Source organism: Vidua macroura, chromosome 13 (assembly GCF_024509145.1).
Source record: "Vidua macroura isolate BioBank_ID:100142 chromosome 13, ASM2450914v1, whole genome shotgun sequence".
In the NCBI taxonomy this organism is placed as follows: Eukaryota; Metazoa; Chordata; class Aves; order Passeriformes; family Viduidae; genus Vidua; species Vidua macroura.
Genome location: NC_071583.1, coordinates 16819303 through 16843732, shown reverse-complemented (window position 1 = coordinate 16843732; position 24430 = coordinate 16819303). Strand labels below are relative to the sequence as shown.

At 41.1% G+C, this 24430-nt stretch overlaps 1 protein-coding gene across 1 annotated transcript in view; it reads right to left on the bottom strand.

Annotated features, from left to right (window-relative positions):
* Positions 1-24430, bottom strand: part of DOCK3 (dedicator of cytokinesis 3) — a 183947-nt gene that overhangs the window by 40797 nt on the left and 118720 nt on the right. The window contains exons 17-32 of the mRNA XM_053989064.1: positions 24272-24378; positions 23411-23582; positions 22860-22957; positions 21111-21194; positions 20667-20767; positions 19300-19381; positions 15180-15350; positions 11083-11275; positions 10002-10129; positions 8903-9049; positions 6804-6902; positions 4623-4717; positions 3021-3096; positions 2025-2125; positions 1690-1748; positions 139-287 (exon numbers count right to left, since the gene is read on the bottom strand). Coding sequence (XP_053845039.1) covers positions 139-287; positions 1690-1748; positions 2025-2125; positions 3021-3096; positions 4623-4717; positions 6804-6902; positions 8903-9049; positions 10002-10129; positions 11083-11275; positions 15180-15350; positions 19300-19381; positions 20667-20767; positions 21111-21194; positions 22860-22957; positions 23411-23582; positions 24272-24378 — 1862 coding nt within the window. The remainder of the gene's footprint in view (positions 1-138; positions 288-1689; positions 1749-2024; positions 2126-3020; positions 3097-4622; positions 4718-6803; positions 6903-8902; positions 9050-10001; positions 10130-11082; positions 11276-15179; positions 15351-19299; positions 19382-20666; positions 20768-21110; positions 21195-22859; positions 22958-23410; positions 23583-24271; positions 24379-24430) is intronic.

Below are 24430 nucleotides of genomic sequence, written 5' to 3'. Positions count from 1 at the left end.
AGGTCTTGAATTTTCTATGTTATACATATTTACATGACATATTCACAGTCAGAAACAAATAAAAAAATACAAACTCCTTGCTTCCACCTAGACACTGCAGACAGAGCAAAGAAAGGAAAGCTTGGGAAGTGCCCTCACCTGTTTGAAGTTGCCATTCTTTCTCTGCTCCCAGTCCATCATGTCATGGAAGATTGGGATCATGATATTCCGGACTTCTGGTTGTGGAACAAGTGTAACACCCAGAAAGGGGCCAATCATTCCCGGAATAAAGTGAATCTTGTGCTCACCTGTACAACACAAAACAATGGTAATTAAATAAAAGCCTTTGCTATCCGTCACTGAGAAAACAGGGAACCCTTGCAATAATGACATTTACACAGTAGTAAGCATAAGCATTACAAAAGCAAACATTCTTTTCCTGAAAAGGAACGAAATATCAGTATTTGCTTTACACTATTTCTTGCAAAGTCTCTAAGAGCATTTTTAATTTCACTGTGAAAGCCTTCAGCAAAAAAATGTCAGTGCATTTTACTTTGCAAAGGAATTCAAACTGTCAAAAGTAACCCAACTAAAACATACTAACTGGGGGAAAAGAGGCCAGGGTACTTCCAGTTCATGAAGATTTTGAAAGGGCTGGTGAGAACAACGGTACTTAATAGAGCACTTTTAGATTTGAAGGAACTACAGAGCTCTTGGTCCCCATTGCTGTCTTGATTTCCTAACTGCCCTTGACTGGGACCAAGTGGATCTTCTCCAGGAGGGACCTGAGGCACTTTGCTGACATCCTCTTTTGAGCCACACTACTGCACTGTTGCAGAGAGAAACTCAACAAAGCCTGATCTGGAACAGCATCCAGTGATAAATGTCTGCATCTACACATCCAAAACTGGCTTCTTGCTTCTCAGCAGAGTTTGTCCAGTTTATTTTTCTGGGTGTTATATCTCTGTTACCTTGGAGGGCCTTCTATTTTCCACACAGATCCTTTGAACTGTGACCAGTTCTGGCTGTATCATTTCAGTTGTACAAGACAAATCAGGCTTATTCAGTTTTATTGCTTCTGTAATCTTCCTGACTGTTGTCTGAACTTTGTCTAGCTCACCTTGGGTTTATATTCTTTTGTGTTTTCTTGTTTCTTTTAGCCGTAGAAAGCAGGACTGGACAAACTAATCTAGAATCAAGTGCACTTAGGGAAAACACTGTGACGGTAATATGGTCCCTCTTCTCTTACTCCAGATTCTTACATATTTTCTCAGAGATTACAAAATCTCCTTTACTCATAGCATTTTACAGGTAGCTCCCCTTCAGCTGAATATCAGACAACATTTGCAGTCTTTGTTTTTTTGAATAGCAGCACCTACCTATATTCCTACACATAAAATGTTTGTATTTGGGTTGGTGAATATTTTGCAGCCACATTATTAAGTTATCCAATCTGACTTGTGTCACTCCTTTGCTCTCTTAGTGATTGACCCCTTCTCATATCCTTGTATTTCTGATCTCTATTAGCAAACATTTTGTTATTTTCCTCTAGAATACAGTGAAGAAGAGAGTTTTGGTGGGAGAAGTGCTTCTCTTCAGAGAAACAAAGGATTCTGTGATGCCAGAAAACACTAAAATTTTTTTTAAAATCTGACAGAAACAGGGTTTTCCTTTGGCTTTGGTTGTCAAGTGAGAGAGGGAGAGGCTTACCCAGGTTCTGCCACATGCTGAAGAGCTCATAGGCCATCATCACTCTCATGTCACCGTATCTGAGAGAGAACAGAGACACAGCTGCCCAGGGAACAAAAACTTGCAAGGCAATGATGTGAAAAAATAATCAAATGGTTAAAAAAAATTCAATTCACATTTATGTCAATGTAAGAATATCAAACAACTTGACTAATCACTGATTGTTGTACCGGGAGATCTAGTTATTAATTTCCCAAGCATTTCCACATCCCAGATTTCATAATAAACCACAGAGGCTTATGGTAGGAAAAGAAGGCTCTTTTTTGAGGTGGGAGCCCAACAAAAGATATCCTTACTTATCCAGAATCTTCTTCCTCTTAGGTGGTGTGGCATTTTCTAGTTGAAGACTCGGCTGGTTTATAAACAAAACTGCCAGGCTGAAGTAAGAGTTCCACACCTGTGACAAGCAAAGGAATTTTATAATATTAAACTCCAAAAGTAAGTTTTAAATAAGTGGAGAAAGACATAGACTCCTTTTTGTAATCAAGGGGTAACTTCATCAATATGTCTCTTACTATGGAGATACAAATTAACTCTTAAAGTCACAAATTAATTATTTAAACCCTGCTAGGAAGTGAAAATTAAAACCCCCACAAAAGCAATGCCACTGGCTTTTCCTCTTTGCACCAGAGCTCAAGAATGAATAAACTTGGTGACATTAGCAAACTTTAAAATTGTTTTTCTGTAGGTTGAACAGATTTTATCTGTCAAGAATCTCCAGAGATCAAATTATATCATGAATAGGACCCCCTGTAATTTGGTCTGTTTTCCCAAAGAGACGAGGTTTTTGCCAGCTTGGTGTGTGCACTTGTCCCTAGGTGCATGTCTGGCAGCTCTTCTTACTAACACTGAACTTGATGCCCATCTCCAACTACATCAGACACAGGGACAATATTCCCTAGGATTGTGTTCCTCCAGGTTTTGTGTCATCATCAGCCAGAGACCTCTGGGAGAGGAAATTCATGAATGCTTCAACTTCAAGAAAAGCACTGCCTGAATTTACATTGCATTATCCATCAGACAGGATGCTCCATTAGCCCCATGTTTATGGAATTACTAGTTTCCTTTATGAGGGACTTAATTTTCCTGATTTGATCTCACACTGTATCTGTTTTACTTCCCATCAATTCCACAGCAGATTCCATTCCTGTCCTTTATCAGTTAGGTCATCTTCCTGACAGACACTCTAATAAATGCTGCAAATATCATCAGCTAATGGAGAGGGCAGCTTCTGTTCCTTTGTTACTGCTGGTTTGAAAAGATGTCAGAACATTTTCTGAATCAATTCTTACTTTAAAATCGAAGTCCGTTTCTGTGAAATTCTTATGCAGGGCAGAAGACAAGTACTGAACTGTTGTAACTATGATACTGCAGCCAAAAACAAAGAAAAGAAAACAAAAGAGAACATTTGAATCTGGAATACAGCATATTACAGTGGTTGGTAGTGCTGGTTTTACTACAGGTACAGAGAAGTACATTCTTTGTGCAATCTCCATGATATTTACACACAACTCACTGTTCTTTCTTTAATGAACAATGTATACTAATTAATACAAGATTACAAACTTTCACTACTATTGTAACTTTTAGAATTTACACATGAGCATTTAAAATCCTGTCTATTTTGCATGGCTGGGCCATATGACCACCAGGGAAATGGAATAATACACTCCTTTTCCTCCTGTTCTCAGCAGAAAGGCTTTTTCCCCGGAGGAGAGTAACTCAAAAAGTTTGAGCTGTCCTTGTTCTTGTCTATACAATGGTCCTTTATCTCACTCTCATTCAACTCCAGATATTTGTGAGTATTTTGCTAATTTTTGATTCTGTGTTATTTTTTGTTGATGGCTATATACACCCATAGACCTTTGTGAAAGGCAATGAAGGCACATGATAGATTCAGGAATTAATAAATGGCATGTAGATAAGGCAACCATAGTATCAAAAGAAGAGCACATTTCTGATTCACATGCAAGCAATACTCCAGTAGCACTGCTAAATGTAACTGTCAGTCTAAGGCTTTGTGGCAAAATGATGCCCAAGGGAACAGGTAACCTGCAGCATCTGAGGGAGCTACTGTTTCAGGTGGATTTCTTTCTTCTTACAGAACTTCATAGAAACTTTACGCTTGAATTAATGAAATCCACTTCTTTCACTTCTCATTAGCAGGGTGGACTCGCAGAGCATTCAGCTCAGCTGAGCAGGCAGCCTTTAGGAGCATTTCCATGGTGTTTCCTCAGAGTGGGAATGCTCCAGCTGTCATTCAGCCAGTGGGAATTCCACAGCTACTTTAGCTAAGGGAACTAGTGGATAATTCCAGCCACCCTGTGTTCAACACTGCTGCTGATCCAAAGGGCACAGTACTTAACCCAGCAGAAGCAAGAAACTGAGATAAAATGGAGCATTAAAATGGCAGATGAGAACTGAATTGAGAAGGAACTCTGTGCAATGCTTTGGTGTCATGGCTGGGGTTTGCTCCCCCTTTTCCAAAATACCTGAGGAGCCTCTCCTTGCTTGGCTACAGAGGGATGTTCATGGGAAAAAAACTGATGTTCAAGGCAGGGATTCCCTGACAAGGGAGGGAGAGGCTCATAAACAGCCTTGGTGTGGGAAGCTGGGTTCACCCTGTGTGCTGGAGCTGCTGGGTCACTCAGCCCCTCACCCTCAGGGCAGCTCCTTCAGCTCTTCTTTTAACTCCTGGCTCTGAGAATACTGCTGGAGTTTAACAAACCCACGAACACACAGGTTTGGTCTAGTGTGTTAAAACAACAGCAGAATGAGGATGAGCACTCCAGAATTCCTGTCTTCATCCTCACATCTCAGTCTGAGGAAAAACACTGCCCACAGGCTTTAACAGCCACAGAATGGCAACATTTTATACCTGCTCCTCTACTTACTTGCTGGTGAGCAACCTCATCACCATCCAGTCTCGAGGAAAGACACTCATCTTCATCAGGTTCCGAAACACACAGAAAATCTTCAGAAGGAACTCCTGTCACACAGGGAAAAATATGTAAAAATCAGCAGCAGTTGCAAGTGAATCTATTTTCTTGACTGTAAGAAAGACAATTAAGCTAAGTGTGCTCTACTTGAACTTTGTGTTGCAAGGCCATTCACCTGGAAACATGAAAGGAACACACATTGCAATATGGCTCTATTCCTTTGTTTGAATCTAATATACAACTTCCAGCTTCTTTAAAATCTTCACTTCTACAGGTAGATTAAAATCTTCCCTATGTGCATAATTGTATCTGACTTCTCATTTTCTCACCAAGAGTTCCAGTGTCAATTTGCAGCTATTTTCAAATATGCTGGACTCATAATCACCTTTTAATTTCATTCATTTTATTAATTTATCTGTCCAAATTTCTTTGGACTTATGTCACAATTTGAGAACTAACCACACCCCCAAGCCCAATAAAACTCCTACACAGACTTCCTAAAATAGTACCAGAAAATCCCATTTCTGGCAACACACAGTAGCAAAGAGCTCTTAGACACATTCAGCTGGCTGTTTGCTTTCCAAAAAAAAAATCCCCAAACCTGAAGACATTTCTGGTTTTTGACTACCTGCACCTCCATGTCTGTACAGAACAAGAGCAAAGATCAAACATGACAAGTTGTTGGCCTTGCAAACTATGATTTTGTTGTTTTGTTTTCCTTCCAGACAAAATCAAAATAACAGAGAAATTGGCAGACCAGGGATTCTTCAAAACCATACTACCATTATGCCTTAATAGAGGGTGGGTGATTAATACCTTGGTGCAACTGAGCTCAGAGTAAAATATTAGAAGCTCCTTGACTTTTGGCCTCGTTTTGCCCAAAGTGTAACAGTGGTAAGTGAATAAAATGCCTTTCCATGCCAGAAATAGTATTGAAAATATTATAACAGCCACATTTGATGGGAGAATAGAGTAATATATAAAATCTTCAGCCTCTGTGGTACTCTTGTAACATATTCTCAGATTATCAGAGATACAACAGTTCTTTTGGGCATAAAGATAAATTTTAGTTCAATGACCTTTCCACAAGTCAGACATGAGAACTATAGTTTAGATGGCTTTTAAAATATCCATTAAAATTTATTATGAATTAATTTACCAAATCATTTTCCTGTGAGCAATTTGAAAGTTACCAGAAAGGCAGCAATCTCAGATAACTATCAACCTGAGATACACTGAACCCTGCAACCTAAAGATAAGAATTTTATCACCCCAAATTCATCTCCCTCATTTATTCAGCTTCTCTATATGCACACAAAACATTCTAAAGGTGAAAGTCTATCCAGAAAGGACTTTTCACTGCTTCTTCATTCCATTTGTTAAGGTAACAGAAGTTCCTACCACATTACATTGTTCTTATTGTGCATATTTGAGTGCCATGCTAAACAAAATCGTTTTAGATAAAAGCTTGTCTTTATTTATAGGATTAGTCTGCCTTTTAAACAAGCTGTTGCTGGAGATACTCCTCTTCCCTATCGAAGTTAAGAAGTTCTGCTGGTATGAGATGTGCCATTTCAAAATGTCAGAGGTCTGTGCCCCTCACCAGCCCCTGCTGTTCACAGAGAGCCATAATTTAAGCTGATGTTCACAAAGAAGCATGCAGCAAGTGCAGTGGTAAGGTTACAGCTTTCCCAAAAAAAGATTTCCTCTGCTAGAGACATTTGTTAACTCCCAAAAGTATTGAAATTCTCTTCTGGCATAAAATCAATACCCTTTGTAAGAAAGTTCCTGTGCATACTGAACATGCAGCAAAATGCTATACAAGTGACTTCACATTCACAGGATTAAAAAGTCCTGTTTCTCTGCCTGTGTTTTATATGTAACAATTACAATATCCTTTATGTCCAACAACATCTATCCTGGGACTTTATTTGCTGTTATAAAGATAATTCAGTGCCCTGTGGTCTTAAATGTGTTTTTGCAACACTACCCCAATGATTGTAAAAGTGAAAGGAAGGTCCCTGAACAGAATGCCAGTGAATAGGAATGATTAACAGGGCAAGTGATGCTGCAGGGATTCCCCTCTGCTGTCCCATTCTGAGGGAATCACCCTACAAACATCACATCCTTTTGTACCTTCAGTTCATCCTTGCTTTGGAAGTTGTCCAGTAAGTGCTGGAAGTGAGTATCTGACATCTGACGAAGCAAAGATAAAAGGCAGGAGACATATTCTCCCTGTTGACCAAATGAGAAACTCTTTCATTCAGACAATCTGAAAATTCACAGTTACAAAGCTTAACCCGGGGGAAGGTATAAAGGGAGGGGTCTGAAATGGCCCCAATGCCTATGAGGGGACAGCTGACATGCACAGAGTTTGAAAGTACTGCAGGTTAACAGTTCCTGAGTTCCTGTTAATACAGGGATACAGCTCCAGGAGGCTCCTCCACAGATGCCAGTTTTAAAGATATTTTAATCAAAGTTGTAGTCTAAACAAAAATAATTTAAAATCATTAGTACAGACATTAAAAAATCACCCTCCAAGCGTGCAGGTTTTGACAATACCTTTCTCAGGTACTTAATATACAGTGTCTGTTAGAGGTGTGACTGCAGCTCATGCCAATAAACCAGCAGTTATTTGAACTAAGTGACTCTGACCTGTAAAGCAGTGACAGCTTGGGATCAGGCTGGGCTACAGAAGATGTCTGGAAGCTTGTAAATATATGGCTTATTAGTGTTCACCAAGTTCTGTGCTGTCAAAGCTCCAGTACTGACAGATCTGCAGTCAGATTTCCTGAGCACAGTCTGGGTAAGCCTACATGAGCAACAATTACATTTCTGTAATTCTGCAAGCAGATGCACCCTAACCAGTTACCACAGCATCCCAAAGTGTTTTCCAAAGAGGAGCTCCCCCATTTTACAAATCTGAAAGCAAAGCACAGAGAAGTTAAGCAATCTGTCCAAGAGAACAAGCAAAGTGGTGCCAAAAACATCAGGACTGGGTCTGTTGACTGCCAGTCCCTTGCTCAACACTATTTTTTTTTTTTTTGCAACAGAGAAACTAATTTGGAAAATGCACAAATCTAAGCCATATCTAATAAGAATCCATATATCACTGTGCTGTGAAATGTAAACTGAGGAGCAAATACAAGGGACTGTGCCTTCCATTTTATTGCTACTCTAAATGGCTCAAGCATCTACCCAGAAGCTTTGACATGGGTTGTTGCAAGAAACTTTCCAGGGCTGAACTTCACTAGGAAGAAGGATGTGCTCTTCTGTGTGGGCTGGCATGTGGGAAACAGCAGTAAGTCAAATGGCAGCAGTAAAAGGAAACTGAGATATTACTGGACATTTGCAAGCCAGTGCCTTTCTTCTGTATCAAAGCACATCTCGTTAACTGAGCTAACAAGGAAAGATCCAACCTTCTCTCTTGTGTGAGAAATACACCTTAGTGCACATCTGCCCCCAGCAGCACTGCTGAGGTTTCAGCCATTTGCTAAAAAAAACAAGTCTAAAAAAAGGATGTTCTGAACAGCAGCTTAACATCCTCCATTGTGCAAAAGCTGCATTAGAGACTCTGACAAACAAAAATAGGCTAAAATAGGCTAGAATATAAAAGGGCAGAAATCCAGGAAAGAAGAAGCAAAATTCTATTATTTTTCTTCTCTTCCACTGCATGTCAAGGAAAATTTTTTTCCCTGTGGCTAAGGCTGGCAGCCTGGGTAAAGTGGTGGCTTCTCCCACCAAGTTCAACAGCTCATTTGACTTAGCATCTCTTTTTTTGAGTATGTTGTGTTTCATTTACATGAAATAATCGTGACCCTGGACAGAAGCTCTCCAGGGTGTTGAATAAAGGGATTTAACCACAGAGCACTGTCATATTCTCAGTTTTGGGGATCACAGCCTGATACTCATTATAGCCCTTGGTGATATCACCTTAGGGGTGAAGCCCTAGGCAGTTCCCTAGTACCTCAGGTCTTAAGCAATAACTCTCAATCACAGCTGTAAAGACAAACAAGAAAATAATCTGGAAATCCACTAAAGTTTCCTGAGCTCCACTGCTTCCTGCAGCCCTCACTAGTGCAGGGAAGAAGGAAGGGGTTTGTGGTTTATTAAGGGAAAGAGACAAAGCCCTGGGCATTCATGCAGCAGAGATGATGATGAGGTGCCAGTGGTGGTGAGGGACTGAACCAGAGGTTAGAGAAGCAGGAAATAGAAACTGATTGTTAGTTACTAACAGTGATTTCTGCTGTGCACTGCGGGCAGCGCTGCCCTCTTACCGCCTCCTGAGACTGCGATTTACTCATGATTGTGAGCAGAGTTTGTAACAGCACGTCCAGGAGGCTCTCCACCATCATCTCAACCTCCTCCACGACATCTCCCTCCTACAGCAAGTGGTGAGCAAACAGATAGTTAGGAACTGGAGAGATGGAACTGGTAAAGACAGTTCTACTGAGTCAGCCATAGCACAGGCTCCCTGGGACAGAGAGCTCTGTAACAGGCTCACAGAAGTACAATCAAACTCCTCACTGGTACCAGATCCTGTTGTTCTGTCAGTGTGTGTGTGTGTGTGTTACCTTGACAGTCTCTGACGGAAACACTCAGGTCACGGCCATAAAGGTTACTCTACAATCAAAGTCTACAACACAACAGGAGCAGATTATGTTCAGGAACCTTTACTCCATGGCAGTATTATTTTAGCTTATTTCCATGATGCCTTTCATCTCATTCCTTTCACACAGAACCATGACTTGTAATTGGAAATACACATTGGTATGAATTATATTTAGCACCATGAGCTTCCTACTTTAGTCAGGTGGGGAAATTTCACCACCCCCTCTTTGTGAGCATTGCTTTACATGATCTAGTTACCATTTGAGATCAGAGTATTATGACCATCAAAGCTGGGTGTTGAAACTCAGCAGCAATTTCTAGAAGTAAGTGGGAATTCATTGATTGGATAATTTTAGAGTATTCTTTTAATGCGAACCACAAAGTGCTAGTTACTGTCTCTGGCAGAGCTATGAGTCCTTGAGCTATGTAGAACTTTTATACTCTACTGACATCTAAGCTCTGGGCTTGCATGAAGAAAATTAAACAGTGTCAAAGTTGGTGAGGGTGTATGTGATCCCCCACTCCTAACAGCAAGCACACTGTGTAATCAGGATGCTCTGAGTCACACACAGAGCCAGACCCTCATTTCAGATGTTCTCCTGCTGACAGCACAATCTTAAAAGGTTCTTTGAAAAACCTGTATTAACCTATAAAAATATCTCACTCTTTATTTTACTAAATCAGTGGTGCAAATAAAAAATTAAAATCACATAGCAGATTTACCAATGAACTAGTCTTGATTATGGAGAAGATACTACTGAGGATCCCAGAGCAGATAAGCAGCTCCTTCTGCTGTCGTAGGTGAAGGTGAATGTGGTGAAGGACTACAGGCAGCAGGATGCGCCGGGACTCTGAATGAAGGAAAATCGTTACAAATGTAAGGAAAGAAAATATTTACAAACAACTACAATGGATGGTTTCAACAAAATTCTGTGGTGTTATCATTCTCTCATTCTCACCTTGTACTGAGTACAATAATTTAAGTGCACTAACTTGAGGTCCTCACTACAGGAAAGAGAAACCCAATGGAGCTTTCTATCTTCCACTTTACCTTCATAATTTCTTTCATTCAGATCTTTATGTATGAAATACACTCACAGTCTTCAGCCATTTACAACTGAGTTCTTAAAGATTTTTTTAAAAATTCTGTTTTAAAGTATATGTAAACAATAATATATTTAAGTAAAATTTTAAGAATGAAAGAGTTACTAAAGTGTTGAGCTAAAGAAATACTAAAGTTACAACATAAAGATTAAAGATACTCTAAAGGAATGTGGTGGGTTTCTCACACGACTATCCCTCCAGCTTCTCAGGCATAAGCTGGCTGGAAAGGAGGTTTTCTTCCTGTCCGCGGTAAGAGCAACACAAAATGTAAAGTGAGATTTGGCAGTTTTAATAATTAACTAATTTTTTAATGTATGTTAGTCAACCTTTAGTAACTACAATTTATCTATGATGGGTTTATAAACATTTCCTACCACAGTGAAACTTGTAAAGTATTTGTATTGAGCAGAGTTAACAGAATTACTGAATATTCTGAGTTGGGACAAACAAGGATCATGGAATGTGAGGATCATGAAGTGAAAGCCCTTGGGAAAAGAGGGATCAAACCCACAATGTTGGCTTTATTGGCACCCTGCTCCAACCAGCTGAGCGAATGAATACATTTATCAATGACGCAGCCAAGAGAAATATTTACCAACATTATCGGCGGTCAGCAGGGAATTATTTGCAACAAAGCCACTGCAAAAGCACCCAGGGTGCTGCTGCCCTCAGTGAGCAGCGGGCCTGAGCCCCGGCTCACCTGAGAAGGAGAAGAGGCGGCTGTCGACCGTGCGGGCGATGGACTGGAGCTTCACCACGTCCATGGACTGGCCGATGTGCACCGTGCTGGGCATGCTGCCCAGCGTGCCCCGCACGAACTCCGCCACCTCCTGCACCGTGAACATCTGCAGCAGCTCGTCGAAGATGGCGGGGAACGAGTTCAGCAGGGCAGCCTGCGGGTACAGCAGGGAGCTCAGCACCTGCACTTCCCCACCTGCAGCTCAGTGCAGTGAGGTGGGAACGACAGGAACACTGAACAAAGGGTCTGCACAAAGCTACTGCGGACTGTGCTATGGCTGGTGGTCACGGTTTGTGGTACCTGGAGCTCAGAGTGAACAAGTCACATGTAGCATAGAAAAATCAAGTACTGCTACAATAGTGAATCTTAGGATAAGTAGAGCACACAGCTATAGCTTCAAAAAGCTGTATTTTAGGAGACAGCTTATAAAATAGAAGAAAAATTGAGATAGCAGACAAGATAGTCCATTTTTGTTGATTTACTTTTTTCAGTTAATACAACATGCTGATTAGAGAGTTCTATACCAATTGTTTGTACTAAGCAACTACCTGGGACAGTTAAACCTCTTCAGAAAATATTCTGAAGTGAAGAACCTGCTGACAGACCCTTAACCAGCTCTGCCATGTGACATTCCAGGATTTCTGCAGCAGGGGTGGGGTGTGAGTCCACGTGAAAGAGGCATCACATCATGCGAGTGTGCATGTGATTCTTGCAGTAACAGATATTTCCAATAAGCTGGAGCTGTCCTTGAAAGTGCTTCTTGAAGTGCAGAAATGGTGTCAGCACAACACCAGCAAAAACCTCTTCATGTCTTATTTCCTATTTTTCAGTTAATTTTTTCGCAAGATTAGAAAATTCATGCATCACCCCATGCTCAAGTTCTGCACATTTGGTGTCCTGTCAAACAACTGCCACCACCACTGATGTTTTAAAATTCTTCCCTTCTTCTACATGCTACCCAAACTTCACACCTGCTTCCTCATTGTAACTATTTTAATTCCTAGATGGTTGCTTTCTTGAGCCAGCCTCACCTCCACCCTTCCCTTCCTGCCATTTCCACTTCCCTTCCCCAAAGCTCTCCACACAAACCCCTCAGTGATTTCCTGCACAAGTTCAGATTTACCAGACTTCACTGCAGATCTCTGTTCAGCTTTGCCCTTCCAGAGTCTCACCACTGTCAGTATTTCCTTTTCCTCAGAGATATTTTGTTTTCTCATTGCATAAACATTTCTTTATCTCTTCCATACTGACATGACTCTCCTTATCCATATAATCCCAACCTCCTCCTTTGCCAAGTCTTTTTTCCTTCAACAGTGAAATCTATTTAATAGTATTTGAGCAAAACCAAGTTATTTTTACAACTAACATGGTAGAGCTCATTAAATTATTCTGAATATAAATTTACCTCCTTCTTCCACTCGTTGTCTCTCAAAATCTTATTTTGTTACAATCAACTCAGATTCCACAAACCCCCATAAGGCCTCCTGGGTGTTGTCACCTATTTGTTCCTGCATACCTACAATGTACTAACAAAATAAATAAGTATAAATTGTTTCACTAGCTCCTGGTACTCTTGGAAGGCAGTAACAGCCACAAATCCAGTCACTGTTGTTATCTTTGGGATAATACAAGCGAAATTACAATATTGGCGCAACAAAACCTTACAGGAGTTTTCCTAAACTTTCTGTTACTTCTAAAGCAGAAGGATTTCTGTATAACCCCTAGCAATCCAAGGGTAGGCATGGGATCTCTGCAGGAAGATTTGGAGCTTCCTGAGGTGACATCATTTCAACAGTTCCTTGAAGGGTCCCATTTTTGCTCAACACCCTAAAATATGCTGGAACATTACTCATGTCAAACTAATTGCCTAGGAGGAAGGAAATCAGTTTTACTCTCATTGCTGGAAAAAACTGAGATACACTGAGATCTGTCACATATCCTCGAGAAGAGGACAAGTGTGAGGGAAATTATGTTTGCCAGGGCCTCGAGCATTTCTGTGGGTATTTAACTATTGTCCAGATTTCCAGAACTAATAATCAAATAAGAAACAAATGCTTGGCTCCCCTGAACAACTTGACTTATATCATCTTGTGTACCCCCTCAGTACTGTCTTACTGGTGTGTGGAGGCCATAAACTGGTCCATGAATAACTGAAATATTCCACATCTCCAAGTTTTAAAGTACCGGCCACTTAAACATCAAACTCTAGTTTATATGCAGGAAGAGTGTTTGGGGTAGGGAAAGGAGATTAACTGGGAACATCCACAATGAAACACTTGAGCAGTCCTGGGGATCATTACTTACAGAATTAAATGTCGGCCTTGTTGTGCCCCCACATTTTTGTGGGGCACCTGTCCCGGCTCCGCTCGCCTGCCCTCCAGGCTGGGGGGCCTACGGGGCAATGGGATCAGGGGGCAACACAGTGGCAAGGGGGAAACAAAAAGTAAACTTTTCAAAGATTCAACAAGGACAGGCTTTACAAATTACAGAAGTTTAAAGTAAGAAATACCATAGTGAGAGAAAGGAGGGAAAAAATTAAGAAGAGAAACTAAGAAAAAAAAGGAAAATCCCCCATCCTCAAAGTGACTCTCCCTCTCTATTTGGAACCAACACAACTAGAAAACATTCAGCAGATACTGCTTCCATTCACCATCACTTTGTCTGCAAAATTCCGTGCACTGATTTCTCTTGTTCCTGGCTCATCTTATTATACCCACTAATGGGTGATTAAATAAAACATTAGAGCAGCTGTTCTCAAATCTTTCAGAGCAGCTCCTTAAGAAAGGGATCACTCCACTGGCAGCTTCCTGAACCAGCAGAGTCACTACTTGGCTGCAATGTTCACAGCAGCTGCTTCTTTTGCAAAATACAGCAGGTGTTCCAAACATCTGTAATTCTGCCTTAGTGATTACAAACCACCTTCCCGTTAACCAGGGAGCTCTGGGTGCTTCATTCTGACATTCTCTGAGCAGAGGCATCAAACAGCATGTTTGACCTTTAAAATTTAAATGCAGCAGTATGTAATGCAGTACAGTGGTCTTTAAAACTGAACCCAAAACTCAGCAGCATCCTTACTTACTTTGAGTATTGTCTTCAGCCCACATGGAATCTTCATGAAGTCCCCTGGACCATATTTAATGATGCCTTAAATGTGAGTATGGGCATCACAACATGTTTGTGGTCAGGCTGCACATGATTCTGACTGTAATTTTAGCTGGAATTGTTTACCTGAGTGCAAATACATCAGTTGAACTTCTCACTGTGATGCTGCTGTCACTGTAAGTATTGATCTGAAATACTATAATGAAGAATTTAGAAATTCTTGAGGCCAGCTGTTGCATACAAGTAGAGATAGTATAAAAGAAAGGCCTTATAAAATCAGGTCTTGCTCTGCTAAATTACCAGCTGGCCTGTTATTTCTTCTAAGTGCAGCTAGCTAACTTCCCACGTGAAAAATCATAAGAATGAAAGCAGTTAACACAACAAGCTATTCTGGTAAGAAAACCATTTGCACCTGTTCTAATCAAGAAATCTGTCCCATAAGAATCAGCAAAGAAAATATGTAAACTAACCAAATACAGAGAGATTTGACAGACATACACCCTAGCCATTTACCCACCAATAAACTGAGTGTCAGTGTATTGCTGACCAATTAGGTTTAACACAGTGCCTTCTGATATTTCCTATAAATATGAACTATGTGAATAAAGGATGGGCTTTTCCTGCATGAAGAAACGGAGTCCCATCTGCTTTGTTGCAACACCCAACTATGAGACATAGGAATGAGGGAGACTTGAAAACGCAGTTTACTTTTGTGAACAGCAAAAATTGCATTCTTGTGTGAGAAGTCACTTCCTCCTAGAGTGCCCCCAGTCTAGCTCACCTGTGCAAAACTACTGCCTAATGCCATTTATGGGTGTCTTGTTTTCCAGCATCACCACCTTGTTAGAGGGGAAAACTCCCCTGACCTGCATTTCACCCCCACGTGCCCACACCTCCGACCCGTGCAGGAACAGCTGCCTTGTGGTTTGCCAGTGGGAGTGTAGGAAATAGCAAACCTGTGTGAAGATGAGAGTCTCAGAGCTCCTGCTGTCCAAGCTGAGCACAAATCTGATGGACTGGAAAAGCTCCTGGATGCTGGAGCGGAACTGCTCCTCCTCCATTCCACAAGTAGCTCTGGAGTAAAGGATCCGAGATTGGACAATGAACTTGAAAAGATATTCCAAGGCCTTAAGGAGCAGGAGAGGAAGGAGATCAAGACAGAGAAAAAGAGAGAAAGAAAAATAAAGGAGCTTTAAAGAGAACCAGGAAAGACTCTACATGCATAATAACTAAATTCTTGAGCTTTAGAAAGGAGAATGAAAAACAGGCTTTATAAGTTACATAATTCAGCTGAGAAAGAGCTACTCTTAGGCAAGTACCCATTCTCAACCACTAATCTTTGTTACTTGCATGTCCTACTAACAGAAAAAGTATGCATTTACATCAGGGAGACAAATCTGAGTTACATAATTTGAGGAGAATTTTGATCAAGGTAAGAAATTTCTGATTTTCTCATGACTTGGCACAATGAAGTGTCTGAAGAAGCTATTCTATTTTCTTTCAAATTTTGTAAGTGGCATTATTTAGAACTGCATTGATTTGGCAGCAGTGACCATGAAGAAAACACATTGTTCTGAGCAGCTGTGACAAGTCACTGCCCTATCACCAGTTCTGAGACACCAGCCCAGCAAGCAGGATTGAGGGAAGACATAATTCATGTTTTGATGATATCCTCAAAACCCAGCACAGGAAAACAACAGGCTGGAGATTCAGCAATCGTAGGCTGTATAGAAACCTTAGTAATATTTCACTGTATTCCATGGAAAATATTCTTGTCTCACTTCAATGCTGGGAAGTTGGAAGTTAATTCAAATACAAGTTTTGCTCCCAGGAGATATTTTTGCACCCGTAAGAGTCCCTCACTGAACCACCACACAATATGCACAAGTATGCAATGCTATGTTGTAAGCTTTAGAATGCCACAGCTTTAAGGATACAGAATGGGAATGTGAAATTCCTCATAAAGCCACCATGGATTTCACAATGCCATTGACTCTTACAGCCTTTTCCCCCCTAGAAATTATGGTGACTTTGGCAATTAGCAGTTATTATTTATACTTCTGTACTAAACCATCTCCCAGTGAATCTTCCCTACACCAAAGGACTTCATCAGGAAATACCAGCTGTGTTCCCAGCTCCTTTCCAGACAAAGGCCATTTGGTTCCCAGTCAGCTCTCCAAGGCTGACATTCCTGTGCCAACACCAAACCCAGCACATGCTGTGCTCGTAGGAGCTGCTTTAGGCCTTCAGTACACACAACCATGATTCTCATCTGAAGGCTCATAACTTCAATGTGAGGATTACATTTTGCAGTGAATCAGAGCATTTGTGTGTGAACCTCCATAGTTCCCTGTGGAAGGTGAGCTAGCAGGGCTCAGAACACTGCACTTCCTTAGCACAGACAATGAGCCCACGCAGGCAGTGAACCAAAGAGTTCCCAGTGTTTGCACACGTGGCCGGGATGCTAAAAACACAAACCAAGTCTTGGTAGCACAAGTCAGCACCAGGACCAACTTTGGTTCTTGCTATCTACAGCATCGCAAATATGATGTGTACTTGTGCCTAAAGACTTACAAATGTACTGAGAGAAAATCCCAGCCTTCAGTGATGTTTGGCATCATATAAAAGATCAGTGTCAAATTAAAGAAGGTCCCTTACAAACACAGTCTGTGTGCATGCTCATGTAACATGTAAGCACCTCTGCCCTGTGACCTGCAGGGAAGACTCAGGGAAAACCTCCTGAGGGAGAAAAGCCCTTGCTGTTGGTTCCTTAATCTAGGCAAAACCCACATATATATAGTTCTGCTGGAAGATAACTGAAGCTGGAAGGGCATTTCCTTGACACAGTTCCTTAGTTCTTAATTTCCTCAGGGACAGCAAAACGGGCTGTGGAGCCATTCATGGACACTTGGTTACAGAAGTCCCCTGGGAGGCACAGGCAGCTGTTCCTGGATGGAGATTTTGTGGAGCTTTGTATAGGGCACAATAAAGGAGCATGATGCTGTGTTCTAGGTAGAAATGTCCTTTCAGTTATAGCTTCTCCAAGAAGCACAGAAGGTTTTGAAAATTAAGAGCAGTCTTGAGGGAGGTAAAAAATTTTAGAAGTCCTCTAGAGCTCTCTTTGCTAATGCCAGGGTTGGAAATCAGAATCCTATGAGACATCAGCTGTCCATCACGGATGTACATGAGCAGCCAGGAATCGTACGAGTGCAGAGTATTTCAGCACCAGCTTTAGGGCACTACACTGAACAGATAATTCAGGAGAAAAGGGATATAGAGCTATCCTGTTTTCTCAGTCAAAGAACTTCTAATGCAAGGAGTGTTGTGAACACATCAAAACCACAGAAATCCCCAACAGTAGAATCTGGTACTAGTAATGACACATTAGCAATGGTAATGTCTTTAATACAAACTTGCTCCAAATGCCTGAAATAAAATCTGGAAACAAAGAAGGAAATCAATCACTTCACTGTAATGGGAGAAGATAAAGCCCTGAATTTGGGCCTGCAAAAGATACCTGCAAAGGCAACTGTCTGAATAAGATGTGACAGCAGTGTGGGTGGCAGAGGATGTGCTGTCAGGTCTGCACAAACTCTGCTGGTAATTTTAATTCCTGTGCTTGGCAAGGCTTGGGCTGTCAGGTCTGCAAACTGACCTCCCTCACAGAGGGAACAGCCACATTCCAGGCCAGCACTTGAGAGCCTGAGCAAGCAAAGAGCTACGTTGGAGGCTGAGACACAAGGTACCATATTCACAAACTGACTTCCCTAACTCCAGCTGCCGAAAGACATTCCAGCATTCCTGTCATTACAATTTCCAAACAGGACTGCTATGAGGTTCAAAAAATGCAGATCACATAGGGACAATACCCTACATCTCTATTTGCTGCACTGCATAAAGCATTAATGAGTAGTTTGAGAGACAAGAAAACCTCCTCAAAGTCATTCCAGCTGGAATTCCTCTCATCTCGTAACTTTAATAGCTTTTTTCTCAATTAAAAAAAAAAAAAAAAAGGAAAGGAAAGATAACAATAGAAAAAAAAAAAGAATGAGAAAGTTGCTAATTCCTTGAAAAGGCATCTTTGATCTATTGTTACCATTCCATATGAATCTGTGGTTGAAAATTCCAAAGAAGATGTTCCTAAGAATGTCAATATCTACAAAGCCAAAGCAAGCACTGGTGTAATGCCCTTGTATTATCTGCATAGGATCCTCGCAGGGGATGTGGAAAGTGAGAGGATGACATTGGCAATGTCCTTCACCTGGAAGAGTTACACCTGTTTGAACTGACAAGTGACAAAATCCAAGTGCTGATCACTGCCACTGCTTCCTGTTCTCCAAGTGCCCAGACTCAGTGTTAGGACACCAGTCCCCTTGGAGGCAGAAGGTGCAGGTGGGCATTCACTCAAAGAAAAACATCTTCCTGCAAATGTTGGCATCTTGTATTTATGCACTTGACACACTGACTTCCAGGCTTACTACTACACATGATGAAATGAATACTTTGTTTATTCTTCAATTTCTCTGCAATAGCACCAAAACATTCCTGGTGTTTCTCACAGCTGTGCCTCCCTGGGACATCATGCTCCCATCACAGAACCATAGGTCAGGTCCTGTGCTACTTCTGAGGATTTCTATCCAGTTAAAGACTCATTTATCTGCTGCTTAAAATACTCCAGGACTTCAACCCGTGGTATAATGAAGCACTGTCACAGCCAGAAATGAAGAGTGAAACTTTGAGCCATAGCATCCATGCCTGATACACTCAAAACTACTGCTGCTTGGAGGGCAAGGTGTAGTCCACATAAACGGAGTATTTATGCACTGGCCATGGATGTAAGTCCCACTTAAGTTCTCCACAGGGTTGCAAAAGGGCTTAAGGGAACTTACTTATTTCATTTTTTTTCAGCACAAGAATGAATCTCCCCCTAAAACTAAAACTGTGGCTATATAAAATAAAATCTGGTTAAACAATTATAGGAAGCCAGTGTCACACTACCCTTGGTTCCATTTACAGCTTTCCCAGCCCTTCTGTGGTCCCAGAGGACAGTCAGCAGTGCTCCCCCTGGATACCTACTCTCATTGCCTCCTGGATGTGGTCCTGGCGCACGAGCTCGGCCGAGCGGTCCATGTACCACTTCAGACACCGGATCAGCTCCCTGAGGGGACAGTGAAGAGCAGCCTTCAGCACCACTTCCGACAGCCATCAAACATTTTGGTTTTAGGGAGAGATCTCTAAACCAGTCTCATTTCACTTTATTTCAGTGGTCAGTTACAGCTGTCCTTGATACTGAATTTACATAATATTTACATTTATTTAAGTTTCAAAACCAGAAAATTATTTCTTCTTTGTAATTGACTTGGACCATGAGGAACACTAAGAGCACATAAAAAAGATGTTATTAGAAGGATAGCTTTGATAAAGCTATGGTTCTAAGACCAAAATATACATTTGTTTTAAGAAGAAATCTCAGCTCTCATCTTAGTAAGAAGCTTTTAGAAACTGAGATCACAAAGAAAATACTTGCATCTATTTTACTAAGTACACAAGACCATCTGGACTAACTTATAAAGCTGTATTAAACCCATGCTTTATTTCAGACATCAGATTACCAAAAAACATTTGTTTTGTCTGAAAGAGGTGCTAATTAACACAAAGCAGAACACCTTTTTATCCTCTGAACACAACTGTCCCTTCCAGTGTTGTATACTATCTATGGGGTTTTACCTGCCATTGACAGAGTATTTTTTTATATTTATTTTAATTACACAAAATGTGAATTGCTTAAAAGAATCAAAAGAAATTATTAGCTATTTTTTATAGTTTACTGTGGCCAAAGATAGAATATACTCAGATATACAAAAGCAATGGTCTAAAAGAAAAACCAACAACCTGAATGGTAACTGTTACTGCTTTTAAAAAGTCTGTCTCATTCACTTATGCAAAAATTCTTTTGAATACCAGAAAATAAGGCAGAATCATCAAAGTGATAGTGAAATTTAAATTTCTGATCTACTGAAATTAAATTGCAACCAAATAGAACATCTTATGTGAATATCAGTCTATTTTAGAAGTTACAATTAGTTCTCTAAGCTTTCACACAAGTCATGCATCCCAACATCCTTAAGATGAAGAATGCATATGCTCTTGGGAGCTCATTTGTATAGACTACAGACTGATAATAAGTTGTTGCTGAGTGTCTCTTCAGTTAAAAAAAAAAAAGAAAAGAAAGATTTGCCAGTCCAGAAGAGAAAGAGAAATGGCCAACCATGCTCAGCCACTGGTGACATTTGGCAGCTTTTCCCTACAGCTGTGTTGGAAAACTTCCAGGTGAGTAGCTCTACTTTTGGGGACACTGCTGCCAGAAAGGTTGTGATCCTGATGGCGCCACCATTCCCAAACTTGGTGATGCCATCTCTCAAAGGGAGGAACACAAGACCTACTTGTAAGCCAGAGCTCCTGCAAAGTGCTTCTGGATGTAGGTGTCCATCACGGGGCGGAAGTGGAAGTACTTGCTGTCACGGAGCAGGTTGATGATGAACACCTGGGGACATAGAGAGGGGAACCCAACTCAAGGAATTGCACATTGCTGCCAAGTGTCTACAAACAAGTGACCCAAGGTAAGGAGCATTCAAATACAGGGGCTGCTTTAGACAGCCACTGTTGTGTTATCAGGTATTACCGGTTGCTTCTCCCACAAGACAATAAATACTGCTGCCCCTGCATGTGCTGAGGCCAGCCTGCCCTGCTCACCCAAGATCTTTACAGAAAGCATGGCTGGATCCAGCTGAGCATTTCATATTTGACAGAAGTACAGTACTAGTAACATGATCATAAGAAACTTAAAACTCACTGAGCATGAGATAAATAACAATCCAGCAGCTTACCAGAGACTGAAAGACCAACAGACCATACTTCTCTGTGTTGTCATCCAAAACTACAAACAACGTGTCCAGAATATCTTGTAGGAACTAAAATGACATAAACAAAGAATTTTGACTTAAATTGTATTCAAAAGGTTATTTCTCCCCTGTTTTATTAGTTCATGCATGTTAATATCGTTGTGAAACACTTGCCAAGGATAAATCACTTCAGGTTCACCCATATGATGTGATAGATTTAAATTTGATTTTACAAAGAAAAATTTTTCTCTTTATTCTGCAAGGAATATTTTCAAACAAAAGTGACAGAAAACCAAAAAATAAGAAATATGTACTATATACCTGATTTTTAATTTTGACTGAGTGTTCCTCTCACTTTAAGCTGACTGGAAGTGCTGCCTGACACCAGTGGCAAAAGAACTTGCTCTCATTCTCAAATCATTGGAGTCTCAGGTACTGTTCAGCATCAAATCTGAAGCTGGGCAGTACATTAAATTATGTTTAATATTGAAATTTTTGTTAAATGACAGAAAGTAAAGCTTTTCTAACAAGCATTAATTGGGGCAAGTTACATGTTGCCAATTGCTTCTTTCACCCTTAACTCCACAGCTTGTTGAGCACTGACAGTTCAGTGATTTTCTTTCTGAAAGCACAGTCTCCAAAAGGATGAGTGTGAAGGAGGGTGCTGGAGATCGTTAACTGCACATTCTCTCATGATTTTTTAATCTATTCTACTTAAATTTCTGATGTAGACAACAAGAAATAAATTATAACAATTTATGAAGTCTCTGAAATGATAAAATGTCTTTTTTTCTGAATTATTACAGTCTGTTCTTCATATCCCAGTGCCAAATGACAGCTGATTTATGGGGAGAATCAATTACTTCTCCCCATGAAATAATTCAATCCATATCTTTCTTCTTCTTTCTCTATAAAAACCAGATACTTGTACTGCCCTACAAACCAAGTGTACAAAACATGACATTCTTGAAGAATTCCAGTATAAATGGGATTTGTGCTCCCTTGTTACTGTTACCAAGTTATCATGAAGAGTAACATTCCAGATATGGCAGCACTCAAATGAGTTACAGTGAAGTGGCTTTAATGATAAACTACTTTACTACATGATAGGATTTGTCTTCGGTTTCTACTCCTTGATTGTTTGTGTTAGAAATCAGCTTTTACTTCCAGATTTATAAAAATAAATCCTAGACAAAGTTCCCAGCACACCTAAGATTATGAGAGGCATATCTGGAATGAACTTTGTTTTGCTGAGACCACAAGTATTCAAACACAGTTGTAAGTTCCTGGGCCCTAAGGAAGCTCAGGCCACACAAGATTATCATGTGGAGCAACAGTGGCTACAAAACCTGGTGAAATGATGAGCTGGCAGACAGAAGAGTGGTGCACTGCTGGCTGGATGCACCAGAGAGCCCCTGCCAGGGTCTGTGTCTGCACCAGCAGCTGGGTGGGACTGCAGACTGGAAACCCTGGTGCTGAGGACCCAGCACAGGTGGCTGAGAGAATTTGACTAAGGATTAGCTCTGGTTTGATCCCACAGACTCACTGTGCACTAATTCTCAAGGGTATCTTCCTGTCCAGTTTCACATCATAATAAAATCCCAATTCATACAGTGTGGAAATTCACAGTGTGAATCAAAAAGCACAGTAAGAGGGAGCCTTCAGAAGTGGCCTGCAGGTCTGAACTCACTGCCTATCACAGATACATCCAAAGGTTGTTATTTCATGTAATACCTTAACAATCTCCTCGCCACTGACATGTCTCAGTCTTCCCAGAATATCCATCACTCGATCTGGGTAAGCTTTCCATTTGAGCAGGGCAAGCAGATCCACTGCAGAGAGAGGGAGGAAGAGCTAGAACCACACACAGAGGGAAGAATGGCAACCCCAGACCCATCAGAGATTCATCCCCTTGCATTTCACCTCTTGATGCAGTCCACACTTCTTGGGAAATGACAAATATATACATATAATGGAAAACAAGAAGTACAATATGGAGTGAGCCAATGCTGCTAATGGAGAAAGGAATGGAGGAATGGTAAAGGGCTCTGAAAAGAGTAAAGGCTGCATTTTCCCGTGTGACTTGACATTGCACTGTGGACAATCCACTCCTGTCTGCTTGTGCTTTAGGGATGTTGCTGTAAAAAAATCTTATTTACTTAGCCATTCTGTAAAAGCCAAGCAAAACAAACTCTGTATTGTGTAGAAGAGCTAACAATGAAATTTTTTTTCTCTCTTTCCTAATTCCTGCTGCCTTGGGCAGTTCTGAGTGATCAGCAACTCACCATTCTGGGTCAGTTTGGTAGAAGAGAGCTGTGTGGAGACTGAGAAGGTCTCTTTGGTGCTGCGCTGGAAGATGAGGCTGGAGGGGATGTTGGGGCAGCCGTTGTAATCCTCCTTGCAGCAGGGCAGCCCCAGGTAGAGCGCGTGGTTGTTGAACGTGCTGTTCTCATCACACTGTGGGGACAGCACAAGGGATGAAATTGCACCTTGTCCATCTCATCCCACATGCCCAGAGCCTGTCAGCAGTTCCCCAACAGTGCCTGTGTTGGGATTTTTGTGGGTGCACACCAACACTTCTAAGGAAAAGCTGTTGCTTGGGGGCCTGGACATGCCCAGAATAGACCCAGCTCTACAGAGTGATCTCCAACCACTGCTTTGTTAGAACTCACCAGATCTTCCAGATGTAAACTTAGTGCTGCTGCCTGAAAATTGTACTGAATAAATAAACCCAGGTGAATCAGCAGGAAGGAAAAACCCCAAAGCCCAAATCCCTTGCTGCAGGGCTGCCAAGCTGTGCCACTGCAGCATGAGGCATTTCAATCCAGCACAATGTCATCTTACAAAGGCACAGAGCAATGCCTTAGGCTGGTAGAAGTGCTGAATGCTCATGAACACCAGCGTGTTTGAAGCCAAAATGGATGGGATTAATAGCAGATAAATCATTATCATCAGGATGGAAAAGGTAAGCTGCACCTAGAATAGAAGGCTCTAGCCAAACCATGTGATTTTGAATGTATAAAATTTTGAAACTACTATTAATCTGTTCCTCACAAACTTCTAATAAGGGGGAGATGGATAATGTAATTACTCATTTAAGTAATGAAGTAGAGATGAGCAATGAAAAGTCTGTAGAGAGCTGGTACCTTATAAACATAAAGCTCATGGATATCATCTGACAAGGTCGTGCCATCATCTCTCATCAATGGGGTGAATGCAAAACCAAAAAGCTTCTTTTCTCCCTTGTCTTTTGCTGCAGCAAGAGATAGAAAGAAGGAATTGTATTTGTGCATACCCTGTCAATA